The sequence below is a fragment of the Zeus faber genome (genome assembly GCF_960531495.2).
Source record: "Zeus faber genome assembly, chromosome: 1".
In the NCBI taxonomy this organism is placed as follows: Eukaryota; Metazoa; Chordata; class Actinopteri; order Zeiformes; family Zeidae; genus Zeus; species Zeus faber.
The window spans coordinates 1,401,612-1,427,579 of NC_137193.1; the positions used below are offsets into that span (position 1 = coordinate 1,401,612).

Genomic DNA, 25,968 nt, shown 5'->3' on the forward strand with positions numbered 1-25,968 from the left:
GAGACAACACAGAGACAACAAGGAGACAACACAGAGACAACAAGGAGACAACAAGGAGACAACACAGAGACAACAAGGAGACAACACAGAGACAACACGGAGACAACACAGAGACAACAAGGAGACAACACAGAGACAACACGGAGACAACAAGGAGACAACACAGAGACAACAAGGAGACAACACAGAGACAACAAGGAGACAACAAGGAGACAACACAGAGACAACAAGGAGACAACACGGAGACAACACGGAGACAACACGGAGACAACAAGGAGACAACACAGAGACAACACAGAGACAACAAGGAGACAACACAGAGACAACAAGGAGACAACAAGGAGACAACAAGGAGACAACACAGAGACAACAAGGAGACAACACAGAGACAACAAGGAGACAACAAGGAGACAACACAGAGACAACAAGGAGACAACACGGAGACAACAAGGAGACAACAAGGAGACAACACAGAGACAACAAGGAGACAACACAGAGACAACAAGGAGACAACAAGGAGACAACACAGAGACAACAAGGAGACAACACAGAGACAACACGGAGACAACACGGAGACAACAAGGAGACAACACAGAGACAACACGGAGACAACAAGGAGACAACACAGAGACAACAAGGAGACAACACAGAGACAACAAGGAGACAACAAGGAGACAACACAGAGACAACAAGGAGACAACACGGAGACAACAAGGAGACAACACGGAGACAACACGGAGACAACAAGGAGACAACACAGAGACAACACAGAGACAACAAGGAGACAACACAGAGACAACAAGGAGACAACAAGGAGACAACACGGAGACAACAAGGAGACAACAAGGAGACAACACGGAGACAACACAGAGACAACAAGGAGACAACACGGAGACAACAAGGAGACAACAAGGAGACAACACGGAGACAACAAGGAGACAACACGGAGACAACAAGGAGACAACACGGAGACAACAAGGAGACAACACAGAGACAACACGGAGACAACAAGGAGACAACACAGAGACAACAAGGAGACAACACAGAGACAACAAGGAGACAACAAGGAGACAACACAGAGACAACAAGGAGACAACACGGAGACAACAAGGAGACAACACGGAGACAACACGGAGACAACAAGGAGACAACACAGAGACAACACAGAGACAACAAGGAGACAACAAGGAGACAACAAGGAGACAACACGGAGACAACAAGGAGACAACAAGGAGACAACACGGAGACAACACAGAGACAACAAGGAGACAACAAGGAGACAACAAGGAGACAACACGGAGACAACAAGGAGACAACAAGGAGACAACACGGAGACAACACAGAGACAACAAGGAGACAACAAGGAGACAACAAGGAGACAACACGGAGACAACAAGGAGACAACACGGAGACAACAAGGAGACAACACGGAGACAACACAGAGACAACAAGGAGACAACAAGGAGACAACAAGGAGACAACACGGAGACAACACAGAGACAACAAGGAGACAACAAGGAGACAACACGGAGACAACACAGAGACAACAAGGAGACAACAAGGAGACAACAAGGAGACAACACGGAGACAACACAGAGACAACAAGGAGACAACAAGGAGACAACACGGAGACAACACGGAGACAACAAGGAGACAACAAGGAGACAACAAGGAGACAAGGAGCTCCAGGGGATCAGGAGCGTGACAGGGAAGACGGGAGCAGCACAAACCACCAGGAGCAGAGGGGAGGCGGCAAGAGTCAAGAGTCAGGCGGCAAGAGTCAGGCGGCAAGAGTCAGGCGGCAAGAGTCAAGAGTCAGGCGGCAAGAGTCAGGCGGCAAGAGTCAAGAGTCAAGAGTCAGGCGGCAAGAGTCAAGAGTCAAGAGTCAGGCGGCAAGAGTCAGGCGTCAAGAGTCAAGAGTCAAGAGTCAGGCGGCAAGAGTCAAGAGTCAGGCGGCAAGAGTCAGGCGTCAAGAGTCAAGAGTCAAGAGTCAGGCGGCAAGAGTCAGGCGGAAAGAGTCAAGAGTCAAGAGTCAGGCGGCAAGAGTCAGGCGGCAAGAGTCAAGAGTCAGGCGGCAAGAGTCAGGCGGCAAGAGTCAGGCGGCAAGAGTCAGGCGGCAAGAGTCAAGAGTCAGGCGGCAAGAGTCAAGAGTCAAGAGTCAGGCGGCAAGAGTCAGGCGGCAAGAGTCAAGAGTTAAGAGTCAAGAGTCAGGGGCAAGAGTCAGGCGGCAAGAGTCAAGAGTCAGGCGGCAAGAGTCAAGAGTCAGGCGGCAAGAGTCAATAGTCAAGAGTCAAGAGTCAGGCGGCAAGAGTCAAGAGTCAGGCGGCAAGAGTCAGGCGTCAAGAGTCAGGCGGCAAGAGTCAAGAGTCAGGCGTCAAGAGTCAGGCGGCAAGAGGCAGGCGGCAAGAGGCGGGCGGCAAGAGTCAAGAGTCAGGCGTCAAGAGTCAAGAGTCAGGCGGCAAGAGGCGGGCGGCAAGAGTCAAGAATCAGGCGGCAAGAGGCGGGCGGCAAGAGTCGGGCGGCAAGAGGCAGGCGGCAAGAGTCAGGCGGCAAGAGTCAGGCGGCAAGAGTCAATAGTCAGGCGGCAAGAGTCAAGAGTCAGGCTTCAAGAGTCAGGCGGCAAGAGTCAAGAGTCAGGCGTCAAGAGTCAAGAGGCAGGCGGCAAGAGGCGGGCGGCAAGAGTCAGGTGGCAAGAGTCAGGCAGCAAGAGGCGGGCGGCAAGAGTCAGGCGGCAAGAGGTGGGCGGCAAGAGTCAAGAATCAGGCGGCAAGAGGCGGGCGGCAAGAGTCAGGCGGCAAGAGTCAAGAGTCAGGCGGCAAGAGTCAGGCGGCAAGAGTCAAGAGTCAGGCGGCAAGAGTCAAGAGTCAGGCGGCAAGAGTCAGGCGGCAAGAGTCAAGAGTCAGGCGGCAAGAGTCGGGCGGCAAGAGTCAAGAGTCAGGCAGCAAGAGTCAAGAGTCAGGCAGCAAGAGTCAAGAGTCAGACGGCAAGAGCCAGGCGGCAAGAGTCGGGCGGCAAGAGTCAGGCGGCAAGAGCCAGGCGGCAAGAGGCGGGCGGCAAGAGTCAGGCGGCAAGAGTCAAGAGTCAGGCGTCAAGAGTCAGGCGGCAAGAAGCAGGTGGCAAGAGGCGGGCGGCAAGAGTCAAGAGTCAGGCGTCAAGAGTCAGGTGGCAAGAGTCAGGCAGCAAGAGGCGGGCGGCAAGAGTCAAGAATCAGGCGGCAAGAGGCGGGCGGCAAGAGTCAGGCGGCAAGAGTCAGGCGGCAAGAGTCAAGAGTCAGGCGGCAAGAGTCAGACGGCAAGAGTCAGGCGGCAAAAGGTCAAGAGTCAGGCGGCAAGAGTCAAGAGTCAGGCGGCAAGCGTCAAGAGTCAGGCGGCAAGAGTCAAGAGTCAGGCGGCAAGAGTCAAGAGTCAGGCGGCAAGAGTCAGGGGGCAAGAGTCGGGCGGCAAGAGTCAAGAGTCAGGCAGCAAGAGTCAAGAGTCAGGCGGCAAGAGGCGGGCGGCAAGAGTCAAGAGTCAGACGGCAAGAGCCAGGCGGCAAGAGTCGGGCGGCAAGAGTCAGGCGGCAAGAGCCAGGCGGCAAGAGGCGGGCGGCAAGAGTCAGGCGGCAAGAGGCGGGCGGCAAGAGTCAGGCGGCAAGAGGCGGGCGGCAAGAGGCGGGCGGCAAGAGTCAAGAGTCAGGCGGCAAGAGTCAGGCGGCAAGAGTCAGGCGGCAAGAGCCAGGCGGCAAGAGGCGGGCGGCAAGAGTCAGGCGGCAAGAGGCGGGCGGCAAGAGTCAGGCGGCAAGAGGCGGGCGGCAAGAGGCGGGCGGCAAGAGTCAAGAGTCAGGCGGCAAGACCCAGGCGGCAAGAGGCGGGCGGCAAGAGTCAAGAGTCAGACGGCAAGAGGCGGGCGGCAAGAGTCAAGAGTCAGGTGGCAAGAGGCAGGCGGCGAGAGTCAGGCGGCAAGAGTCAGGTGGCAAGAGGCGGGCGGCAAGAGGCGAGCGGCAAGAGTCGGGCGGCAAGAGGCGGGTGGCAAGAGGTGGGCGGCAAGAGTCAAGAGGCGGGCGGCAAGAGTCAGGCGGCAAGAGGCGGGCGGCAAGAGTCAAGAGGCGGGCGGCCAGAGTCGAGAGTCAGGCGGCAAGAGGCGGGCGGCAAGAGTCGGGCGGCAAGAGGCGGGTGGCAAGAGGTGGGCGGCAAGAGTCAAGAGGCGGGCGGCAAGAGTCAAGAGTCAGGCGGCAAGAGGCAGGCGGCAAGAGGCGGGCGGCAAGAGGCGGGCGGCAAGAGGCGAGCGGCAAGAGTCAGGCGTCAAGAGTCAGGCGGCAAGAGCCAGGCAGAAAGAGTCAAGAGTCAGGCGTCAAGAGTCAGGCGTCAAGAGCCAGACGGAAAGAGTCAAGAGTGAGGCGTCAAGAGTCAGGCGGCAAGAGGCGGGCGTCAAGAGTCAAGAGTCAGGCGGCAAGAGTCAAGAGTCAGGCATCAAGAGTCAAGAGGCAAGAGTCAGGCAGCAAGAGCCAGGCGGCAAGAGGCAGGAGGCAAGAGTCAGGCGGCAAGAGGCGGGCGGCAAGAGTCAAGAGTCAGGCATCAAGAGTCAAGAGTCAGGCGGCAAGAGTCAAGAGTCAGGCAGCAAGAGGCAGGCGGCAAGAGGCGGGAGGCAAGAGTCAGGCGGCAAGAGGCGGGCAGCAAGAGGCGGGCGGCAAGAGTCAGGCGGCAAGAGTCAAGAGTCAGGCGTCAAGAGTCAAGAGTCAGGCAGCAAGAGCCAGGCGGCAAGAGGCGGGCGGCAAGAGTCAAGAATCAGGCGGCAAGAGGCGGGCGGCAAGAGTCAAGAGTTAGGCGGCAAGAGGCAGGCGGCAAGAGGCAGGCGGCAAGAGTCGGGCAGCAAGAGGCGGGCGGCAAGAGTCAAGAGTCAGGCGGCAAGAGGCGGGCGGCAAGAGTCAAGAGTCAGGCCGCAAGAGTCAGGCGGCAAGAGTCAAGAGTCAGGCGGCAAGACCCAGGCGGCAAGAGGCGGGCGGCAAGAGGCAGGCGGCAAGAGTCAAGAGTCAGGCGGCAAGAGTCAGGTGGCAAGAGGCGGGCGGCAAGACGCGGGCGGCAAGAGTCGGGCGGCAAGAGGCGGGTGGCAAGAGGTGGGCGGCAAGAGGTGGGCGGCAAGAGTCAAGAGGCGGGCGGCAAGAGTCAAGAGTCAGGCGGCCAGAGGCAGGCGGCAAGAGGCAGGCGGCAAGAGTCGGGAGGCAAGAGGTGGGCAGCAAGAGGCGGGCGGCAAGAGTCAGGCGGCAAGAGGCGGGCGGCAAGAGTCAAGAGTCAGGCGTCAAGAGTCAGGCCGCAAGAGTCAGGCGGCAAGAGTCAAGAGTCAGGCAGCAAGAGGCGGGCGGCAAGAGTCAAGAGTCAGGCGGCAAGAGTCAGGTGGCAAGAGGCGGGCGGCAAGAGGCGGGTGGCAAGAGGCAGGCGGCAAGAGTCAAGAGTCAGGCGGCAAGAGGCAGGCGGCAAGAGGCGGAATATGACGTTGAACATAAACCTCATGAATATGACGTTGAACATAAACCTCATGAATATGATGTTGAACATAAACCTCATGAATAGAACGTTGAACATAAACCTCATGAATATGACATTGAACATAAACCTCATGAATATGACATTGAACATAAACCTCATGAATATGACGTTGAACATAAACCTCATGAATATGACGTTGAACATAAACCTCATGAATATGACATTGAACATAAACCTCGTGAATATAACGTTGAACATAAACCTCATGAATATAACGTTGAACATAAACCTCATGAATATGACGTTGAACATAAACCTCATGAATATGACGTTGAACATAAACCTCATGAATATGACGTTGAACATAAACCTCATGAATATGACGTTGAACATAAACCTCATGAATATGACGTTGAACATAAACTTCATGAATATGACGTTGAACATAAACCTCATGAATATGACGTTGAACATAAACCTCATGAATATGATGTTGAACATAAACCTCATGAATATAACGTTGAACATAAACCTCATGAATATGACGTTGAACATAAACCTCATGAATATGACGTTGAACATAAACCTCATGAATATGACGTTGAACATAAACCTCATGAATATGACATTGAACATAAACCTCATGAATATGACGAACATAAACCTCATCAATATGACGTTGAACATAAACCTCATGAATATGACGTTGAACATAAACCTCATGAATATGACGTTGAACATAAACCTCATGAATATAACGTTGAACATCAACCTCATGAATATGACATTGAACATAAACCTCATGAATATGACGTTGAACATAAACCTCATCAATATGACGTTGAACATAAACCTCATCAATATGACGTTGAACATAAACCTCATCAATATGACGTTGAACATAAACCTCATCAATATGACGTTGAACATAAACCTCATGAATATGACGTTGAACATAAACCTCATCAATATGACGTTGAACATAAACCTCATCAATATGACGTTGAACATAAACCTCATCAATATGACGTTGAACATAAACCTCATGAATATAACGTTGAACATAAACCTCATGAATATGACATTGAACATAAACCTCATGAATATGATGTTGAACATAAACCTCATCAATATGACGTTGAACATAAACCTCATCAATATGACGTTGAACATAAACCTCATGAATATGACGTTGAACATAAACCTCATCAATATGACGTTGAACATAAACCTCATGAATATGACGTTGAACATAAACCTCATGAATATGACGTTGAACATAAACCTCATCAATATGACGTTGAACATAAACCTCATGAATATGACGTTGAACATAAACCTCATGAATAGAATGTTGAACATAAACCTCATGAATAGAATGTTGAACATAAACCTCATGAATAGAATGTTGAACATAAACCTCATGAATAGAATGTTGAACATAAACCTCATGAATAGAATGTTGAACATAAACCTCATGAATAGAAAGTTGAACATAAACCTCATCAATATGACGTTGAACATAAACCTCATGAATAGAAAGTTGAACATAAACCTCATCAATATGACGTTGAACATAAACCTCATGAATATGACGTTGAACATAAACCTCATGAATATGACGTTGAACATAAACCTCACGAATATGACGTTGAACATAAACCTCATGAATAGAATGTTGAACATAAACCTCATGAATAGAATGTTGAACATAAACCTCATGAATAGAATGATGAACATAAACCTCATGAATAGAATGATGAACATAAACCTCATGAATATGACGTTGAACATAAACCTCATGAATATGACGTTGAACATAAACCTCATGAATAGAATGTTGAACATAAACCTCATGAATAGAATGATGAACATAAACCTCATGAATAGAATGTTGAACATAAACCTCATGAATAGAATGTTGAACATAAACCTCATGAATAGAATGTTGAACATAAACCTCATGAATAGAATGTTGAACATAAACCTCATGAATAGAATGTTGAACATAAACCTCATGAATAGAATGTTGAACATAAACCTCATGAATAGAATGATGAACATAAACCTCATGAATAGAATGATGAACATAAACCTCATGAATATGACGTTGAACATAAACCTCATGAATATGACGTTGAACATAAACCTCATGAATAGAATGTTGAACATAAACCTCATGAATAGAATGATGAACATAAACCTCATGAATAGAATGTTGAACATAAACCTCATGAATAGAATGTTGAACATAAACCTCATGAATAGAATGTTGAACATAAACCTCATGAATAGAATGTTGAACATAAACCTCATCAATATGACGTTGAACATAAACCTCATGAATAGAATGTTGAACATAAACCTCATTCTATTCATGAGGTTTATGTTCATCATTCTATTCATGAGGTTTATGTTCAAGAGTCAGGCGGCAAGAGTCAAGAGTCAGGCGTCAAGAGTCAGGCGGCAAGAGGCAGGCGGCAAGAGGCGGGCGGCAAGAGTCAAGAGTCAGGCGTCAAGAGTCAAGAGTCAGGCGGCAAGAGGCGGGCGGCAAGAGTCAAGAATCAGGCGGCAAGAGGCGGGCGGCAAGAGTCGGGCGGCCAGAGGCAGGCGGCAAGAGTCAGGCGGCAAGAGTCAAGAGTCAGGCGGCAAGAGTCAATAGTCAGGCGGCAAGAGTCAAGAGTCAGGCTTCAAGAGTCAGGCGGCAAGAGTCAAGAGTCAGGCGTCAAGAGTCAAGAGGCAGGCGGCAAGAGGCGGGCGGCAAGAGTCAGGTGGCAAGAGTCAGGCAGCAAGAGGCGGGCGGCAAGAGTCAGGCGGCAAGAGGTGGGCGGCAAGAGTCAAGAATCAGGCGGCAAGAGGCGGGCGGCAAGAGTCAGGCGGCAAGAGTCAAGAGTCAGGCGGCAAGAGTCAGGCGGCAAGAGTCAGGCGGCAAGAGTCAAGAGTCAGGCGGCAAGAGTCAGGCGGCAAGAGTCAAGAGTCAGGCGGCAAGAGTCGGCCGGCAAGAGTCAAGAGTCAGGCAGCAAGAGTCAAGAGTCAGGCAGCAAGAGTCAAGAGTCAGACGGCAAGAGCCAGGCGGCAAGAGTCGGGCGGCAAGAGTCAGGCGGCAAGAGCCAGGCGGCAAGAGGCGGGCGGCAAGAGTCAGGCGGCAAGAGTCAAGAGTCAGGCGTCAAGAGTCAGGCGGCAAGAAGCAGGTGGCAAGAGGCGGGCGGCAAGAGTCAAGAGTCAGGCGTCAAGAGTCAGGTGGCAAGAGTCAGGCAGCAAGAGGCGGGCGGCAAGAGTCAAGAATCAGGCGGCAAGAGGCGGGCGGCAAGAGTCAGGCGGCAAGAGTCAGGCGGCAAGAGTCAAGAGTCAGGCGGCAAGAGTCAGACGGCAAGAGTCAGGCGGCAAAAGGTCAAGAGTCAGGCGGCAAGAGTCAAGAGTCAGGCGGCAAGCGTCAAGAGTCAGGCGGCAAGAGTCAAGAGTCAGGCGGCAAGAGTCAAGAGTCAGGCGGCAAGAGTCAGGGGGCAAGAGTCGGGCGGCAAGAGTCAAGAGTCAGGCAGCAAGAGTCAAGAGTCAGGCGGCAAGAGGCGGGCGGCAAGAGTCAAGAGTCAGACGGCAAGAGCCAGGCGGCAAGAGTCGGGCGGCAAGAGTCAGGCGGCAAGAGCCAGGCGGCAAGAGGCGGGCGGCAAGAGTCAGGCGGCAAGAGGCGGGCGGCAAGAGTCAGGCGGCAAGAGGCGGGCGGCAAGAGGCGGGCGGCAAGAGTCAAGAGTCAGGCGGCAAGAGTCAGGCGGCAAGAGTCAGGCGGCAAGAGCCAGGCGGCAAGAGGCGGGCGGCAAGAGTCAGGCGGCAAGAGGCGGGCGGCAAGAGTCAGGCGGCAAGAGGCGGGCGGCAAGAGGCGGGCGGCAAGAGTCAAGAGTCAGGCGGCAAGACCCAGGCGGCAAGAGGCGGGCGGCAAGAGTCAAGAGTCAGACGGCAAGAGGCGGGCGGCAAGAGTCAAGAGTCAGGTGGCAAGAGGCAGGCGGCGAGAGTCAGGCGGCAAGAGTCAGGTGGCAAGAGGCGGGCGGCAAGAGGCGAGCGGCAAGAGTCGGGCGGCAAGAGGCGGGTGGCAAGAGGTGGGCGGCAAGAGTCAAGAGGCGGGCGGCAAGAGTCAGGCGGCAAGAGGCGGGCGGCAAGAGTCAAGAGGCGGGCGGCCAGAGTCGAGAGTCAGGCGGCAAGAGGCGGGCGGCAAGAGTCGGGCGGCAAGAGGCGGGTGGCAAGAGGTGGGCGGCAAGAGTCAAGAGGCGGGCGGCAAGAGTCAAGAGTCAGGCGGCAAGAGGCAGGCGGCAAGAGGCGGGCGGCAAGAGGCGGGCGGCAAGAGGCGAGCGGCAAGAGTCAGGCGTCAAGAGTCAGGCGGCAAGAGCCAGGCAGAAAGAGTCAAGAGTCAGGCGTCAAGAGTCAGGCGTCAAGAGCCAGACGGAAAGAGTCAAGAGTGAGGCGTCAAGAGTCAGGCGGCAAGAGGCGGGCGTCAAGAGTCAAGAGTCAGGCGGCAAGAGTCAAGAGTCAGGCATCAAGAGTCAAGAGGCAAGAGTCAGGCAGCAAGAGCCAGGCGGCAAGAGGCAGGAGGCAAGAGTCAGGCGGCAAGAGGCGGGCGGCAAGAGTCAAGAGTCAGGCATCAAGAGTCAAGAGTCAGGCGGCAAGAGTCAAGAGTCAGGCAGCAAGAGGCAGGCGGCAAGAGGCGGGAGGCAAGAGTCAGGCGGCAAGAGGCGGGCAGCAAGAGGCGGGCGGCAAGAGTCAGGCGGCAAGAGTCAAGAGTCAGGCGTCAAGAGTCAAGAGTCAGGCAGCAAGAGCCAGGCGGCAAGAGGCGGGCGGCAAGAGTCAAGAATCAGGCGGCAAGAGGCGGGCGGCAAGAGTCAAGAGTTAGGCGGCAAGAGGCAGGCGGCAAGAGGCAGGCGGCAAGAGTCGGGCAGCAAGAGGCGGGCGGCAAGAGTCAAGAGTCAGGCGGCAAGAGGCGGGCGGCAAGAGTCAAGAGTCAGGCCGCAAGAGTCAGGCGGCAAGAGTCAAGAGTCAGGCGGCAAGACCCAGGCGGCAAGAGGCGGGCGGCAAGAGGCAGGCGGCAAGAGTCAAGAGTCAGGCGGCAAGAGTCAGGTGGCAAGAGGCGGGCGGCAAGACGCGGGCGGCAAGAGTCGGGCGGCAAGAGGCGGGTGGCAAGAGGTGGGCGGCAAGAGGTGGGCGGCAAGAGTCAAGAGGCGGGCGGCAAGAGTCAAGAGTCAGGCGGCCAGAGGCAGGCGGCAAGAGGCAGGCGGCAAGAGTCGGGAGGCAAGAGGTGGGCAGCAAGAGGCGGGCGGCAAGAGTCAGGCGGCAAGAGGCGGGCGGCAAGAGTCAAGAGTCAGGCGTCAAGAGTCAGGCCGCAAGAGTCAGGCGGCAAGAGTCAAGAGTCAGGCAGCAAGAGGCGGGCGGCAAGAGTCAAGAGTCAGGCGGCAAGAGTCAGGTGGCAAGAGGCGGGCGGCAAGAGGCGGGTGGCAAGAGGCAGGCGGCAAGAGTCAAGAGTCAGGCGGCAAGAGGCAGGCGGCAAGAGGCGGAATATGACGTTGAACATAAACCTCATGAATATGACGTTGAACATAAACCTCATGAATATGATGTTGAACATAAACCTCATGAATAGAACGTTGAACATAAACCTCATGAATATGACGTTGCACATAAACCTCATGAATATGACATTGAACATAAACCTCATGAATATGACGTTGAACATAAACCTCATGAATATGACGTTGAACATAAACCTCATGAATATGACATTGAACATAAACCTCATGAATATAACGTTGAACATAAACCTCATGAATATAACGTTGAACATAAACCTCATGAATATGACGTTGAACATAAACCTCATGAATATGACGTTGAACATAAACCTCATGAATATGACGTTGAACATAAACCTCATGAATATGACGTTGAACATAAACTTCATGAATATGACGTTGAACATAAACCTCATGAATATGACGTTGAACATAAACCTCATGAATATGATGTTGAACATAAACCTCATGAATATAACGTTGAACATAAACCTCATGAATATGACGTTGAACATAAACCTCATGAATATGACGTTGAACATAAACCTCATGAATATGACGTTGAACATAAACCTCATGAATATGACATTGAACATAAACCTCATGAATATGACGAACATAAACCTCATCAATATGACGTTGAACATAAACCTCATGAATATGACGTTGAACATAAACCTCATGAATATGACGTTGAACATAAACCTCATGAATATAACGTTGAACATAAACCTCATGAATATGACATTGAACATAAACCTCATCAATATGACGTTGAACATAAACCTCATCAATATGACGTTGAACATAAACCTCATCAATATGACGTTGAACATAAACCTCATCAATATGACGTTGAACATAAACCTCATGAATATGACGTTGAACATAAACCTCATGAATATGACGTTGAACATAAACCTCATCAATATGACGTTGAACATAAACCTCATCAATATGACGTTGAACATAAACCTCATCAATATGACGTTGAACATAAACCTCATGAATATAACGTTGAACATAAACCTCATGAATATGACATTGAACATAAACCTCATCAATATGACGTTGAACATAAACCTCATGAATATGACGTTGAACATAAACCTCATCAATATGACGTTGAACATAAACCTCATGAATATGACGTTGAACATAAACCTCATGAATATGACGTTGAACATAAACCTCATCAATATGACGTTGAACATAAACCTCATGAATATGACGTTGAACATAAACCTCATGAATAGAATGTTGAACATAAACCTCATGAATAGAATGTTGAACATAAACCTCATGAATAGAATGTTGAACATAAACCTCATGAATAGAATGTTGAACATAAACCTCATGAATAGAATGTTGAACATAAACCTCATGAATAGAAAGTTGAACATAAACCTCATCAATATGACGTTGAACATAAACCTCATGAATAGAAAGTTGAACATAAACCTCATCAATATGACGTTGAACATAAACCTCATGAATATGACGTTGAACATAAACCTCATGAATATGACGTTGAACATAAACCTCACGAATATGACGTTGAACATAAACCTCATGAATAGAATGATGAACATAAACCTCATGAATAGAATGTTGAACATAAACCTCATGAATAGAATGATGAACATAAACCTCATGAATAGAATGTTGAACATAAACCTCATGAATAGAATGATGAACATAAACCTCATGAATAGAATGATGAACATAAACCTCATGAATAGAATGATGAACATAAACCTCATGAATAGAATGTTGAACATAAACCTCATGAATAGAATGATGAACATAAACCTCATGAATAGAATGATGATCATAAACCTCATGAATAGAATGATGAACATAAACCTCATGAATAGAAAGTTGAACATAAACCTCATGAATAGAATGTTGAACATAAACCTCATCAATATGACGTTGAACATAAACCTCATGAATAGAATGATGAACATAAACCTCATGAATAGAATGTTGAACATAAACCTCATGAATAGAATGATGAACATAAACCTCATGAATAGAATGATGAACATAAACCTCATGAATAGAATGTTGAACATAAACCTCATGAATATGACGTTGAACATAAACCTCATGAATAGAATGTTGAACATAAACCTCATGAATAGAATGTTGAACATAAACCTCATGAATAGAATGTTGAACATAAACCTCATGAATAGAATGATGAACATAAACCTCATGAATAGAATGTTGAACATAAACCTCATGAATAGAATGTTGAACATAAACCTCATGAATAGAATGATGAACATAAACCTCATGAATAGAATGTTGAACATAAACCTCATCAATATGACGTTGAACATAAACCTCATGAATATGACGTTGAACATAAACCTCATGAATAGAATGTTGAACATAAACCTCATGAATAGAATGTTGAACATAAACCTCATCAATATGACGTTGAACATAAACCTCATGAATAGAATGTTGAACATAAACCTCATGAATATGAATTTGAATATTAAACTGGTTCTCTCACGAGGGAGGAGCCGCGAGCACTTTTCGTCTGACGGTCATTGTTTGGCAGGACGTGTTGACGTCATCGACGCGCGCCGCTTGCGAGCGGGACCCGAGACGCTGGTGCGATGCGGGCGCTGCGGGCCCGGGTCCGCAGGCAGCTGCTGGTGGCGGTGGAGGAGGTGTTCTCCACGCTGCGGAGCCGGAGCCAGAGCTGGGAGCTCCGGGAGGTCCGGGAGCTGGTGGACGAGCGGCTGTCGGCGGCCGTGGAGCGGATCTTCGGCGCGTTCGAGAGGGGCCGCGTCCTCCCCCTGCGTCCCGGCCGGAGGAGCGGCGCCGCCGACCCGGGAGCCGGGACACCGCCCGCCGCAGGTCTGCCCCCTTCCCCGCCCGCACCTCCCCAACACCCTGTCCACCCCCAGCACGGTGGCGGCTTCGTACCGTGTTGTTCCACGACCGGTATCAGAGTTCCGATGCGCAGCACTGGCACCCGCCGGTCAGGGGGCGTCGTGACGGTCGGAGGGCGTCACCCGCCGGACGGAGGGCGTCACCCACCAGTTGGAGGGCGTTGTGACGGTCGGAGGGCGTCACCCGCCGGTCGGAGAGTGTTGTGACCATCGGAGGGCGTCACCCGCCGGTCAGGGGGGGTCGTGACGGTCGGAGGGCGTCACCCGACGGTCGGAGGGCGTCATCGCCGGTCGAAGGGCGTCGTGACGGTCGGAAGGCGTCACCCGCCGGCCGGAGAGTGTTGTGACGGTCGAAGGGCGTCACCCGCCGTCAGGGGGGGTCGTGACGGTCGGAGGGCGTCATCGTCCGGTCGAAGGGCATCGTGACGGTCGGAGGGCGTCACCCGCCAGTCGAAGGGCATCGTGACGGTCGGAGGGCGTCACCCGCCAGTCGGAGGGCAATGTGACGGTCAGAGGGCATCACCCGCCGGTCGGAGAGTGTTGTGACGGTCAGAGGGCGTCACCCGCCGGTCAGGGGGCGTCGTGACGGTCGGAGGGCGTCATCGCCGGTCGGAGGGCGTCACCCGCCGGACGGAGGGCAATGTGACGGTCAGAGGGCGTCACCCGCCAGTCGGAGAGTGTTGTGACAGTCGGAGGGCATCACCCGCCAGACGGAGGGCGTCACCCGCTGGTCGGAGGGCGTTGTGACGGTCGGAGGGCGTCACCCGCCGGTCGGAGGGCGTTGTGACGGTCGGAGGGCGTCACCCGCCGGTCAGGGGGCGTTGTGACGGTCAGAGGGCGTCATCGCCGGTCAGAGGGCGTCATCGCCGGTCAGAGGGCGTTGTGACGGTCGGAGGGCGTCGTGACAGTTGGAGGGGGTCACCCGCCGATCGGCAGTCGGTGGGCATCACCCGCCGGTCGGAGGGGGTCGTGACGGTCGGAGGGCATCACCTGCTGGTCGGAGGGCGTTGTGACGGTCGGAGGGCGTCACCCGCCCTGTTAGAGAGCTCCACCCAAGAGAACCAAAAACTATTATTGTATATTTTAGTGACCCATGCCACATTTTTGGGTCCGATGCTGATTCTGGGGAGTCTTGCCACAGATGTTCTGACCAATGTTTTTTCCACAGGTGCAACAATTTCAAATCAATTTGAAAAACATATTTTATGTAAGTTTCTATATTTCCGAACATTTAACTTGTGAGCAACCAAATAAATAAAAATAAACACGCAAATAAGTTTGTGATAGATGAAAAAAGAAAGTAAAAGATGATACTCGATTACGTTTTTTTAAAGTGACTTAAACAACATCTTGTTCAGTCGTTGTAGAAAGTAAAGTGATTTTGTGACTGGAAAAGTACAAAACAGCAACACAAGTAGCACAGTAGACAACATACGACAGAGTGCAGAGTACACAACCAGGTGTGTAGGGGGGGTCAGATAGTGGCATTGTCAGGGGTGTAAGTGTGTGTAGGGGTTAAACAATGTGGTGGTCAGAGTCGTAGTTCAGTAGTAAAGTAGTACAGTAGTACAGTGCAGAGTTTATATTGCAGCAGGGGTGGGGGTTGAGATCAGTCCCTGAGTGTTGAGGGGTGGGGTGGCCTGGGGGAAGAAGCTGTTGCATGGTGTAGATGTGAGGGACCGTTTGCTTCAGTACCTTCTGCCAGATGGGAGGGGGGTGTAAAGTCGATGTGAGGGGTGGGTGGGGTCTTCTGCGATGCTGGTTGCTTTGCGGATGCAGCGTGTGGGGTAGATGTTTGAGATGGAGGGGAGAGGGACTCCCATGGTCCTTTCAGCTGTCCTCACTACTCGCTGCAGGTTCTTACAGTCCAGGTTGGTGCAGTTACAGAACCAGGCAGTGATGCAGCTCCTCAGGATGCTCTCTGCAGTCCCTCTGTAGAATGTGGTGAGGATGGGGGGCGGGAGGTGGGCTCTCCTCAGGAAGTAGAGACGCTGCTGGGCTTTCTTTACAGTGGAGCAGGTGTTGAGGGACCAGGTTAAGTTCTCCTCCAGGTGGACGCCAATAATTTGGTGTTCTTCACAATCTCCACTGGGGAGCCGTCCATGTCCAGCGGCGCGTGGTCCCTCTGTGCTCTCCTAAAGTCAACATGCATCTCTTTGGTTTTGTCTACATTCAGCGACACATTGTTGACTTCGCACCAGGTTGTCAGTTGTTTCACCTCCTCCTGTTTCACCTCTCTGTATGCTGACTCATCCAAGCTACTGTCACTGAGCTCAACCGGCGTTCGCTTCTCTGCTGATCTACCTGCGGACTGTGGTGAAATCCAACGGGTTGAAGGCTGGTCGGACAGCCGGAGAGGACAGAGGAAAAAGCGGGGATCGAGAGGCGGCATGAGACAGCGGCTGTGGAGACGTGGAAGCAGGTATCCAGTTCCGTTTATCACCCTGTCAAATGTGCGCTCTGTAAACAACAAGCTGGATGAGCTTGTGGCGAGAGCCAAACATGACTGTGAATTCAGGCAGAGCAATGTGGTCTGCTTTACAGAAACTTGGCTCAAAGACCAGCATGTAACCCCAAGCCTACCTGGCTACACCACAATTAGAGCGGACAGAGAAAAACGCAGCTCCTCTAAAACCATCGGAGGAGGGCTGTGTATGTTTGTGGACAACAGCTGGGCCACACAATTTTGCATACGAGAGCAAGTGTGCACCCCCGACTATGAAATATTAACTGTTTCTTTCAGACCCTTCTACAGTCCACGAGAATACGGACAGATTATGATAATTCTTACATATGTCTCTGGTCCAAACTTTGAGGCTGCAGGGGAGAGAATAGCTGAGAGCTATAACAATGCGCTCTCTCGCTCTACAGATCAAGCTATCCTTACCCTCGGAGACTTTAACGCGTGCAATCTATCTGAGCGCTTGCCGACTCTCGAGAAATATGTGGACTGCCCTACTCGCTTAAACAGGACTATTGATCAATTCTATGGAAATGTCCCCAATGCTTATAAAAGCGTATGCAGACTCCCGCTCGGAAAATCGGCTCATATCATCATTCATCTACTTCCCAAGTACAGAACTGTGGTGAAGAGAACGAAACCTGTCTCCAAGGAGATACATGTGAGGTCTGATAGGAGTAGAGAGCAACTCAGGGATGGACTCGAAGACACTACTTGGGACATTTTCTTTGAGTCCTGCCAGGATGTTCATGAACTGACAGACATTATCACATCATATGTAACATTCTGTGAAGACACTACGTCTGAAAAGAAAACTGTCAGAATATTCCAAAATAATAAATCCTGGGTGTCTAAAGAGCTTAAGGGCTATATTAATGAAAGGAAGCTTGCCTTTTGTGCCGGTAACATGGCTCTGGTCCATGAGAAAAGGAGGAAGCTCAGAGGGGCCATCCTTAAGGCAAAATTGAAATTCAAAAACAAAATAGAGAGTAAGCTTGTAAATGGTAATGTGAAGCAAGCGTGGGAGGGGCTAAACACCCTAATGAGCAGACCCCCCCAAAAAGGATGAGAGCCCTGGTAGTCAAATCGATGTCAATGACTTAAACAAGTTCTACTGTAGATTTGACACTACTGATGACAGCATGGAATGTGATGAGGTATGTAACAACCTTCCAACAGCAACCCCCATAGCTATCAGGGAGGATGAGGTTGCTGCCTGTCTCTTAAGACTCAAGCCAAACAAGGCCCCAGGGCCTGACGGACTGAAGCCTAGGATTCTCAAAGATTGTTATTTCCAACTTAAAGGAGTGTTAGCTAGGTTGTTTCAGCTCCTCTTAGATAGCGGTACAGTGCCGCTATCGTGGAAGCACTCTATAATCAGGCCTGTGCCCAAGAAGCCAGGTGCAAGCTCACCTAATGATTTCCGGCCCATAACATTAACTTCTGTGCTATGCAAAACTATGGAACGAGTCCTGCTTAACCACCTCACTGCAACTGTGTCAACTATACTGGACCCATTTCAATTTGCGTATAAGAGGAATAGAGGTACAGACGATGCATTACTCACCATGTTAAATGCAGTCACACAACATCTCCAGCATCCTTAAGGATATGCCAGGATCCTATTCATAGACTTCAGCGCAGCTTTCAATTCAATGAAGATTAATATCCTGCTGAAAAGGGCTGCTGAGCTCAAGGTGCATCCCAGTTTAATCTGGTGGTTTAGGGATTTTCTCTCTTGTCGCCCACAAAAGGTCTACGCCAGGGAGAGCACATCAGAGGTGCTCACTGTGAGCACAGGTTGCCCACAAGGCAGCGTTCCGTCCCCTGTGTTATTTTCTCTTTTTACTAATGAATTTATGATCATCGAGCAGCATTTTAAACTATTCAAGTACGCGGATGACATGGCCTTAGTTGGCCTGCTATTTGAGCCAAACCGCCTTGGTGTAGATGCCTACCTAGCTCACACCGTAGACTTTGAAGGGTCGTGCCACACCAGCCAGCTAGAAATTAATGTGAAAAAGACAAAAGAACTAATCATGTCTAAATCTCTGGATGTTACCATACTGCCAGTCTCGCTGAATGGCCAACTCGTAGAATCTGTGGAGAACTTCACATATCTAGGCTCAGTTTTAGACTCCAAGATGAGCCTCTCTGGTAACACAGAGTATATTGTCAAGAAATGTTCCCAGCGACTCTACCTACTTAGAAAGCTAAATAGCTTCTGTGTCAGTCAGCAGGTCTTAGAAACTGTGTATAAGACCATGATTGAGTGTTCTGACATTTCACCTTTCTGCCTGGTATGGTCATTTGAGCTGTAAACTTTCAAACAAGCTTTCTAGGATTGTTTCAATGGCCAGTAAAATCATTGGCAAACCCCAAAAGGCCTTAAGCCTACTGTACAAGGAGAGGTTGAGGAAGAAAGCCTTGAGCATCACAGCCGATAGCTCCCATCCTCTCTCCAGTCAGCTTGTGCTTTTGAACTCTGGTAGGCACTACAGAGTTCCCCTAGCGACCAAGAATATTTATAAGTCTTTTATCCCCAAAGCAGTCAGTGTTCTTAATCTGAAAGAATGACCTGATGATGACAGTGACAATAATGATGATGAAATGATAATGACGATAATGATGAAGCAAGAGTCAATGGTGGTTTAATATTTGTTTATCACCTTCTTAGTGCTGGTGTCTTATTTCTATGGTGTGACCCTCATATTACTGTATTTTATCTCTACTGTTCTTTGTTTGTGTCTGCCTGTGTGTTGTCTGGTGAGCCCAAGACAAATTTCCACCACGGTGGACAATAAAGATCTATTATTATTATTATTATTATTATTATTATTATTATTATTATCTCTGCTGTCACTGCGCACGGACCTCTGCAGTCATCCATGGCTTCTGGTTGGAGCGTGTGGTGATGGACTTGGTGACAGTGACATCATCGACGCACTTACTGATGTAACCAGTCACTGATGCCGTGTACTCCTCCAAGTCAATGGAGCCGCTGGTGGTTGCTGCCTCCCTAAACATGTTCCAGTCAGTACACCCAAAACAGTCCTGGAGGGCAGAGATGGCTCCTGCTGGCAAGGTCTTCACCTGTTTCTTAGCAGGTTTGGAGCGTCTGACGAGCGGTCTGTATGCTGGGATCAGCATAACAGAGATGTGATCTGAGTATCTGAGGTGGGGGCGGGGCTCAGCCTGGTAAGCACCAGGTATGTTGGTGTAAACAAGATCCAGCATGTTCGCCCCTCTCGTCGCAAAATTCACATGTTGGTGGAATTTAGGAAGCAAAGTGTTGAGATTTGCATGTTTGAACTCTCCAGTGACAATAAATAGTCCTTCTGGGTGTTTGTTTTGGAGATCGCTGATGGCTCCATACAGCACGGCTAGCGCTTCCTTAGCATTAGCACGGGGAGGAATGTAAACAGCTACAATGAGCAAAGAGGTAATCTCCCTCTGCAAATTAAAGGGTCTACATCTCACAATCGCATACTCCACCAGTGATGAACAGAACTTGGAGACCAAGACAGAGTTGTTCCAGCAGTCGGTGTTGATGTAAACACACAGGCCACCGCCTCGGGTCTTACCCCACAGCGATGAGACCCTATCGTCTCGATGCACGGTTAGCCCTTCTAGCTGTATGGCCGTGTCTGGGCCTCGTTCGTTGAGCCATGTTTCAGTAAAAACACAAACACAGCAGTCCCTGGTATCCCGTTGAGTAGTCCTCTGTAGTCGGATGTAGTCCAGTTTATTATCCAGGGAGCGGACGTTGGAGAGCAGGATGGACGGGAGAGCCGGCCGGCTAGCATCAGCTTTTAGCCTAGCACGGACACCGGCTCTCTTTCCCTGCTTCTGTCTTCTCTGCCACCGCTTTTGGCGCCTCCTCACCTGGCCCGAGCCAGGAGGCGGGCTCGGGGATTTGCGTAGCAAGCCAAGGGCCTGCAGTTCGTTTAGTAGTCTCTCCGGTGGCGTCTCTGCTGGGCTGTGTTCAAGTTCCAGCCAGTGAGCTACAGTGACAGAACTGTGGTGCTTGTATTCCTGCATCAATGTGGTGCCGTTTGGTGACCTCTGGTATTCAATTTACACAATTAAGACACATATTTGCACCGTTTAGCTCTCGAGAGGCCGCTAAGCGAACTGGTCGTGCCGCCATCTTGTCCCACGAAGTGTAACACACTGAGAATTTTACTAATTTGAGTTTTTTAATTTGATGAGCGTCGGCGCTGATATGCTAAAATAAGTATAATAAACCAAGAAACACTGATTATTTATCCTGCACTTGTCTGTTTTACACACTTTTAATTTACTCTTTAAAATAAGCACAGAAGTCCAACTAGGCGTTACAAATCCATCCAAGCCATGCTGCATTCATGGGAAAAGTAATTTGTTTTGGAAGTGATGGTGTTCACAGCAACTCTGAAAATTAATGAAAAAAAAAAATAATAATTGTATCTATCAAAAAGTTCTTTGTGTTTTTATTTGTATTTATTTGTTTGCTTATAAGTGAAATGTTCTCAAATATAGAAACTTTAATAACATGTTTTTCAAATTGATATGAAATCGTTGCACTTTTTGACAAAATATCAGTCAAAACATCAGGAATGGGTGAGAAAAATGTGGTCTGGCATCCGTCGGGCTCTACTACAACTACTACGAGTGCGCGCGCACTAACATACAAGTTTTCCGAGTGAGAAGCCATCGTTCCGTCAATGTTTTGTATTGATTTTGGGGCAGAAAGGTGAGTTATGAGGAGCGAGCTTCAGGTGCCGCCGCTGGTGGTTGTGGCCAGCAAGTGCCGTCGCCGTCGCTGGTGGGCGTGGCCAGCAAGTGCCGTCGCCGTCGCTGGGGGGCGTGGCCAGCGAATGCGGCTACATCCCGCGTCTCACTCCTTCACTTCACGTAGTGACCTGCCCGTGGAAGCTTCTCTTTTGTGTTTTGTGTGTTTTGTGCTTTTTGTGCAGATATTTTGCCAAAAAAAAAATTCCGAACAATGGGTCCGAAAAAAGTAAGCGCTGAGAAGAAGAAGCGGATGATGTCATTAACTTAAAGCATGACATCATAGAAACACATGAGCGAGGTGTGCGTGTGATGGAATTGGCAAGGCAGTACGAGCGTAGTACTTCGACCATATGTACCATACAGACGCGGAAGGAGACGATAAAGGGTACTACGCCAGCCAAGGGCGTTAAAATCATGTCTCAGCTGCGGACCGCCGTCCATGAAAAGATGGAGAATCTGCTGTGGGTGTGGTTGACGGAGAAGCAGCTCGCAGGAGACAGCGTGACGGAGGGTATCATCTGCGAGAAGGCAAAAATGATCTATACATTCTCTTTTATTGTGTTTTATTATGTTTTCATACAATATTTGTTATTTATAAATACATTTCTTATTTGAAAACATGTAACAAAAAAAATGGTGCTGGTTTTTTGGGGCTGGAACGGATGAATGGCATTTCATTAATTACAATGGGGAAAATTGATTTGCTATACGAGCAGATTGAATTACGAGCTCTGTCACGGAACAAATTAAACCCCTAAGTCAAAGAACCACTGTACATATATTTATTCATATTCTTCATTATAAGAACTGTATAAGTCCTGAATAATAACACCAACGCTTATGTGTGATTTTCATGGTTCTTTTATTTAGATCTGGCAGCGTTGCCTCCAGAGCTCCAGCAGCTCTCTGTCTGTAAAGAGGAGCTTCCCCCTGAGCAGCAGGAGCGGGGCCCCGGTCTGGGCCAGGAGGAGCCGGGGCCCCCGCACATTAAAGAGGAAGAGGAGGAGTTCCCCGTGAAGACTGAACATGATGAAGAGTGCGCTCAGTGGTCCCAGCTTCATCAGCGCCAAACTGAGGAGGAGAGAGAGGCAGAAGCTGTAGCCAGCACCTCAACTCAACAGATGGAAACACAAGCTGATGGAGAGGACTGGGGAGTGTCAGAAGCAGCCAGTAGCTCAGATCCAGCAGCTGCTTTACAACCAGCTGGTGCTGAGCAGCTCTTCTCTTCACACGCCTCTCAAACTGACACTGAGGACAGTGACGGAGGTTGGGAGGAGACCAGACGACCTCCGTCAGGTTTGAGCACACTGGGGCCAGAGACACACGGGGCGGAAGGACAACGTTTCTCCATCAAAAACGAGTTCACGCGGTCCGTGGAAGGGTCGTTTGACCTGCGTCCACCGGCAGACGCTTTGTCCTCTTCTCAATGCAAAGTTTGCCAGAAATCGTTCTCTAGTCGGTCGTATTTAACGCGACACGCTCGAGTCCATTCAGAGGACTGTTTCTTGTGTGGGAAACATTGTGAATCCACAGAGAGCCTCAAATATCACTTAGAAGACCACAGGACGTGTAGTGTTTGTGGTAGAATTTGTTCTTCCATCATCAAGTTGGAGGGACACATGCGGGTCCACCACACCAAAGAGAAGCCCTTCAGATGCACAGTTTGTGAAAAGGGCTTTTCCTCGAACGACAGCCTGAGCAAACACATAATAACGCACATCGAGGAGCGCCCCTTCACTTGTGCACTTTGCGGCAAAGGATTTCGTTCAAAGTTCCACCTCAACACGCACATGAGGTGCCACACGGGAGAAAAACCTTTCAGCTGCAGTATCTGTGGTAAGAAGTGCAACGAACGGGGAAACCTCAAAAAGCACATGAGGCGCCACACCGGAGAGAAGCCGTTCAGCTGCAGCGTTTGCGGGAAGTGTTTTCGCTGGCACTCGTATGTGAAAACCCACCACTGTGCGGGAGAGAGCAGCAGCAGCTGAAACCAGAGACCGGTGCTGACGGAACCCGGGGAGCATGAGTCATCACTGTGTTCTAAAATGATAAGCATGTGAATAAACATACAAGGTTCTCAATGCAATGACCTGACTCTACAAGTTGGTTTTTGAGGGGCAATTTAGTTTAGCCTTCAAACAGCTGATTCGAGCTGCAATGATTAGTTGATTAATGGATCAACTATTAAATGAATCGCCAACTATTTTGATCATTGATTCATCGCTTGAGTCATTTTTTTAGAAAGATGTTTCTAACTCCTCTGGCTGCAGCTTGTTAGATGTGAATGTTTCCTTCTTTCTTCGGTGCTGTATGACAGTCAACTGAATATCTTTGGCTTGTGACAAAACAACACATTTGAGGACGTCCTCTTGGCTTTTGGTAAACGGTGATCTGCATTTTTTTGCATTTTCTGCCATTTTACGGACAAAATAGCTGACTAATCAAGAAAATTATCGACAGATTCATCGATAATGAAAATAATTTAGTTGCAGCTCTATTTGACAGTATTATCTAGGTAGATCAATCGATCAAGTATATTAACGTCACTAAGGGTTCTTCTCGTACTGTGAGAGTACCTACCCTGAAGTAGGAGGTAAAAACGTCCCCTGAAACGGAGTTCTAAGAACTACGATAGTTCCCGATTCCTGCAGTGCAGACACAATTAGAGCTGCGGCTCTAATTGGTTTAGTCCCGCAGACAGAATCTGATCTGATAACCACCCCCCATGTATGAGAGCCGCATTGACACTATGCAGGTCCCATGGACAAAATCTCCGCTGATAAGCATGCCCGTCACAAATGAGATCTGCAGAGACTGTATGAGGGTCCCATAGACAGAATCTGCTGACTAACTTGTGGCCATGCATTACTAACTTGTGGCCAAATGTTACTACATTGTTGTCAAATGTTACTACTGGGGATGGTAGCTCAGGCGGTAGAGCTGGTGGTCTAGTGATCTAAAGGTTGCTGGTTCGATCCCAGGCTCCTCCTGCTAGCATGCTGTAGTGTCCTTGAGCAAGACACTTAACCCCTAATTCCTCCTGATGGCTGCGTCCGTCGGTGTTTGAATGATTGTAAGTCGCTTTGGTTAAAAGCGTCTGCTAAATGACTAAATGTAAATGTAAATGTACTAACTCATCGCCACGTATTACTAACTCATGGCCACACATTACTAACTCATCTTCACGTATCACTAACTTGTGCCCACACGTTACCAACACGTGGCCACATGTTGCTAAATCGTGGCAACACATTACTTGTGGGCAAATGTTACTAACTTGTGGCCACACGTTACTCCCTCATAGCCACACATTACTAATTCGTGGCTACGAGTTATTGATCTTTTGGCCATGGGTTACTAACTCATGGCCATGTGTTACTAGTTTGAATAACCGGTTTAAAAAATCAGTTGAAAGGATCAGTTTGAATAGTTAGTGACGTTTGGCCACAAGTTAGTAGGGAAAACAAACAATATGCAGACATTGGGCAAGTCCCTCAGACAGAATCTCCGCTGATAACCACGCCCCGAACAGATGAGAACCTCATAGACTCAATGCGACTCCCACAGACAGAATCTCTGCTGACAACCACGCCCCCAACAGATGAGAACCGCATAGACTCTACGAGGGTCCCACAGACAGAATCGCCTCGATCTCATTCCCACACGTTACTAACTCATGGCCACAAGTGATTGATCTTGTCCCCATACGTTAGTAACTCGTGGCCATGAGTTATTGACCTTGTGGCCAAACTGCATAGACTATGTTGGTCTCACAGGCAGAATTTCCACTGATAGCCATGCCCCCCACGTCCAGGATCTCTGTTGATAGCCATGCCCCCCACAGATGAGAACTGCAGAGACTATGTGGGTCCCACAGACAGAATGTCCTCCATTACTTTCCCACGCGTTACTGACTTGTCGCCACGCATTACCAACGCATGGCCACTCATTACTAATTTGTGGCCAAGAGGTATTGATCTTGTGGCCAACGCGTTACTAGTTTGAAACAGTTGGATAATCAGTTTGAAAAATCTGTTTAAATAGTTAGTCATGCGTGGCCACGGGTTAGTAACGAGTTATTGATCTTGTGGTGACCTGTGACTATCCCGTGGCCACATGTTACTACTTGTGGACACAAGTAGTAATGTGTGTTACTTAAGTAAGTTAATTAGTTAGTTATGAAAAACCCGTTTGAAAGATCAATTGGGATAGTTTGTAACACGTTGCCGTCAGTTAGTTAGGCAAACAAACAATAAGCAGACAATGGTCAAGTCCCCCAACAAAATGTACTTGTACGAAAAAACATTTTCAAAAATCTGTTTGAATAGTTAGTAACGCGTGACTACGAGGTAGGAAGGCAACCAAACAATATGCAGACAGTGGGCAAGACCTAAAGACAGAATCTCCATTGATAGCCACGCCCCCCACATATGAGAACTGCATGGACTCTACATGGGTCCAGCTGACAGAATCTCTGTTGATAGCCATGCCCCCCCACAAATGAGAGCCGCATAGACTCTATGTAGCTCCCACAGACAAAATCTCCATCTCATTCCCACACGATACTAACTCATGGCACAAGTTATTGAACCTGTCACCACACGGTACTAACTTGTGGCCATAATTTATTGAGCTTCTGGCCACGTGGTAATAACTCGTGGCCACACATTACTTGTATAAAAAAACAGTTTGAAAAATCTGTTTGAATAGTTAGTAACGTGTGACCCCAAGTTATCAAGGCAATCAAACAATATGCACACATGGGGCAAGTCCCTCAAACAGAATCTCTGCTGATAGCCACGCCCC

General features: G+C 49.4%; 2 protein-coding genes across 2 annotated transcripts in view; both read left to right on the top strand.

Moving 5' to 3' along the window:
• Positions 1-25,968, top strand: part of LOC307239227 (uncharacterized protein) — a gene marked incomplete at both ends in the record, with an annotated part of 90,094 nt that overhangs the window by 17,430 nt on the left and 46,696 nt on the right. The window lies entirely within an intron of this gene.
• Positions 13,647-23,247, top strand: LOC307237875 (uncharacterized protein; the record flags this gene model as incomplete). The annotated part of the gene is made up of 2 exons (XM_080010672.1): positions 13,647-13,890; positions 22,033-23,247. 2 exons carry the CDS (start codon positions 13,647-13,649, stop codon positions 23,148-23,150), a joined length of 1,362 nt encoding a protein of 453 aa, XP_079866798.1. The 3' UTR covers positions 23,151-23,247.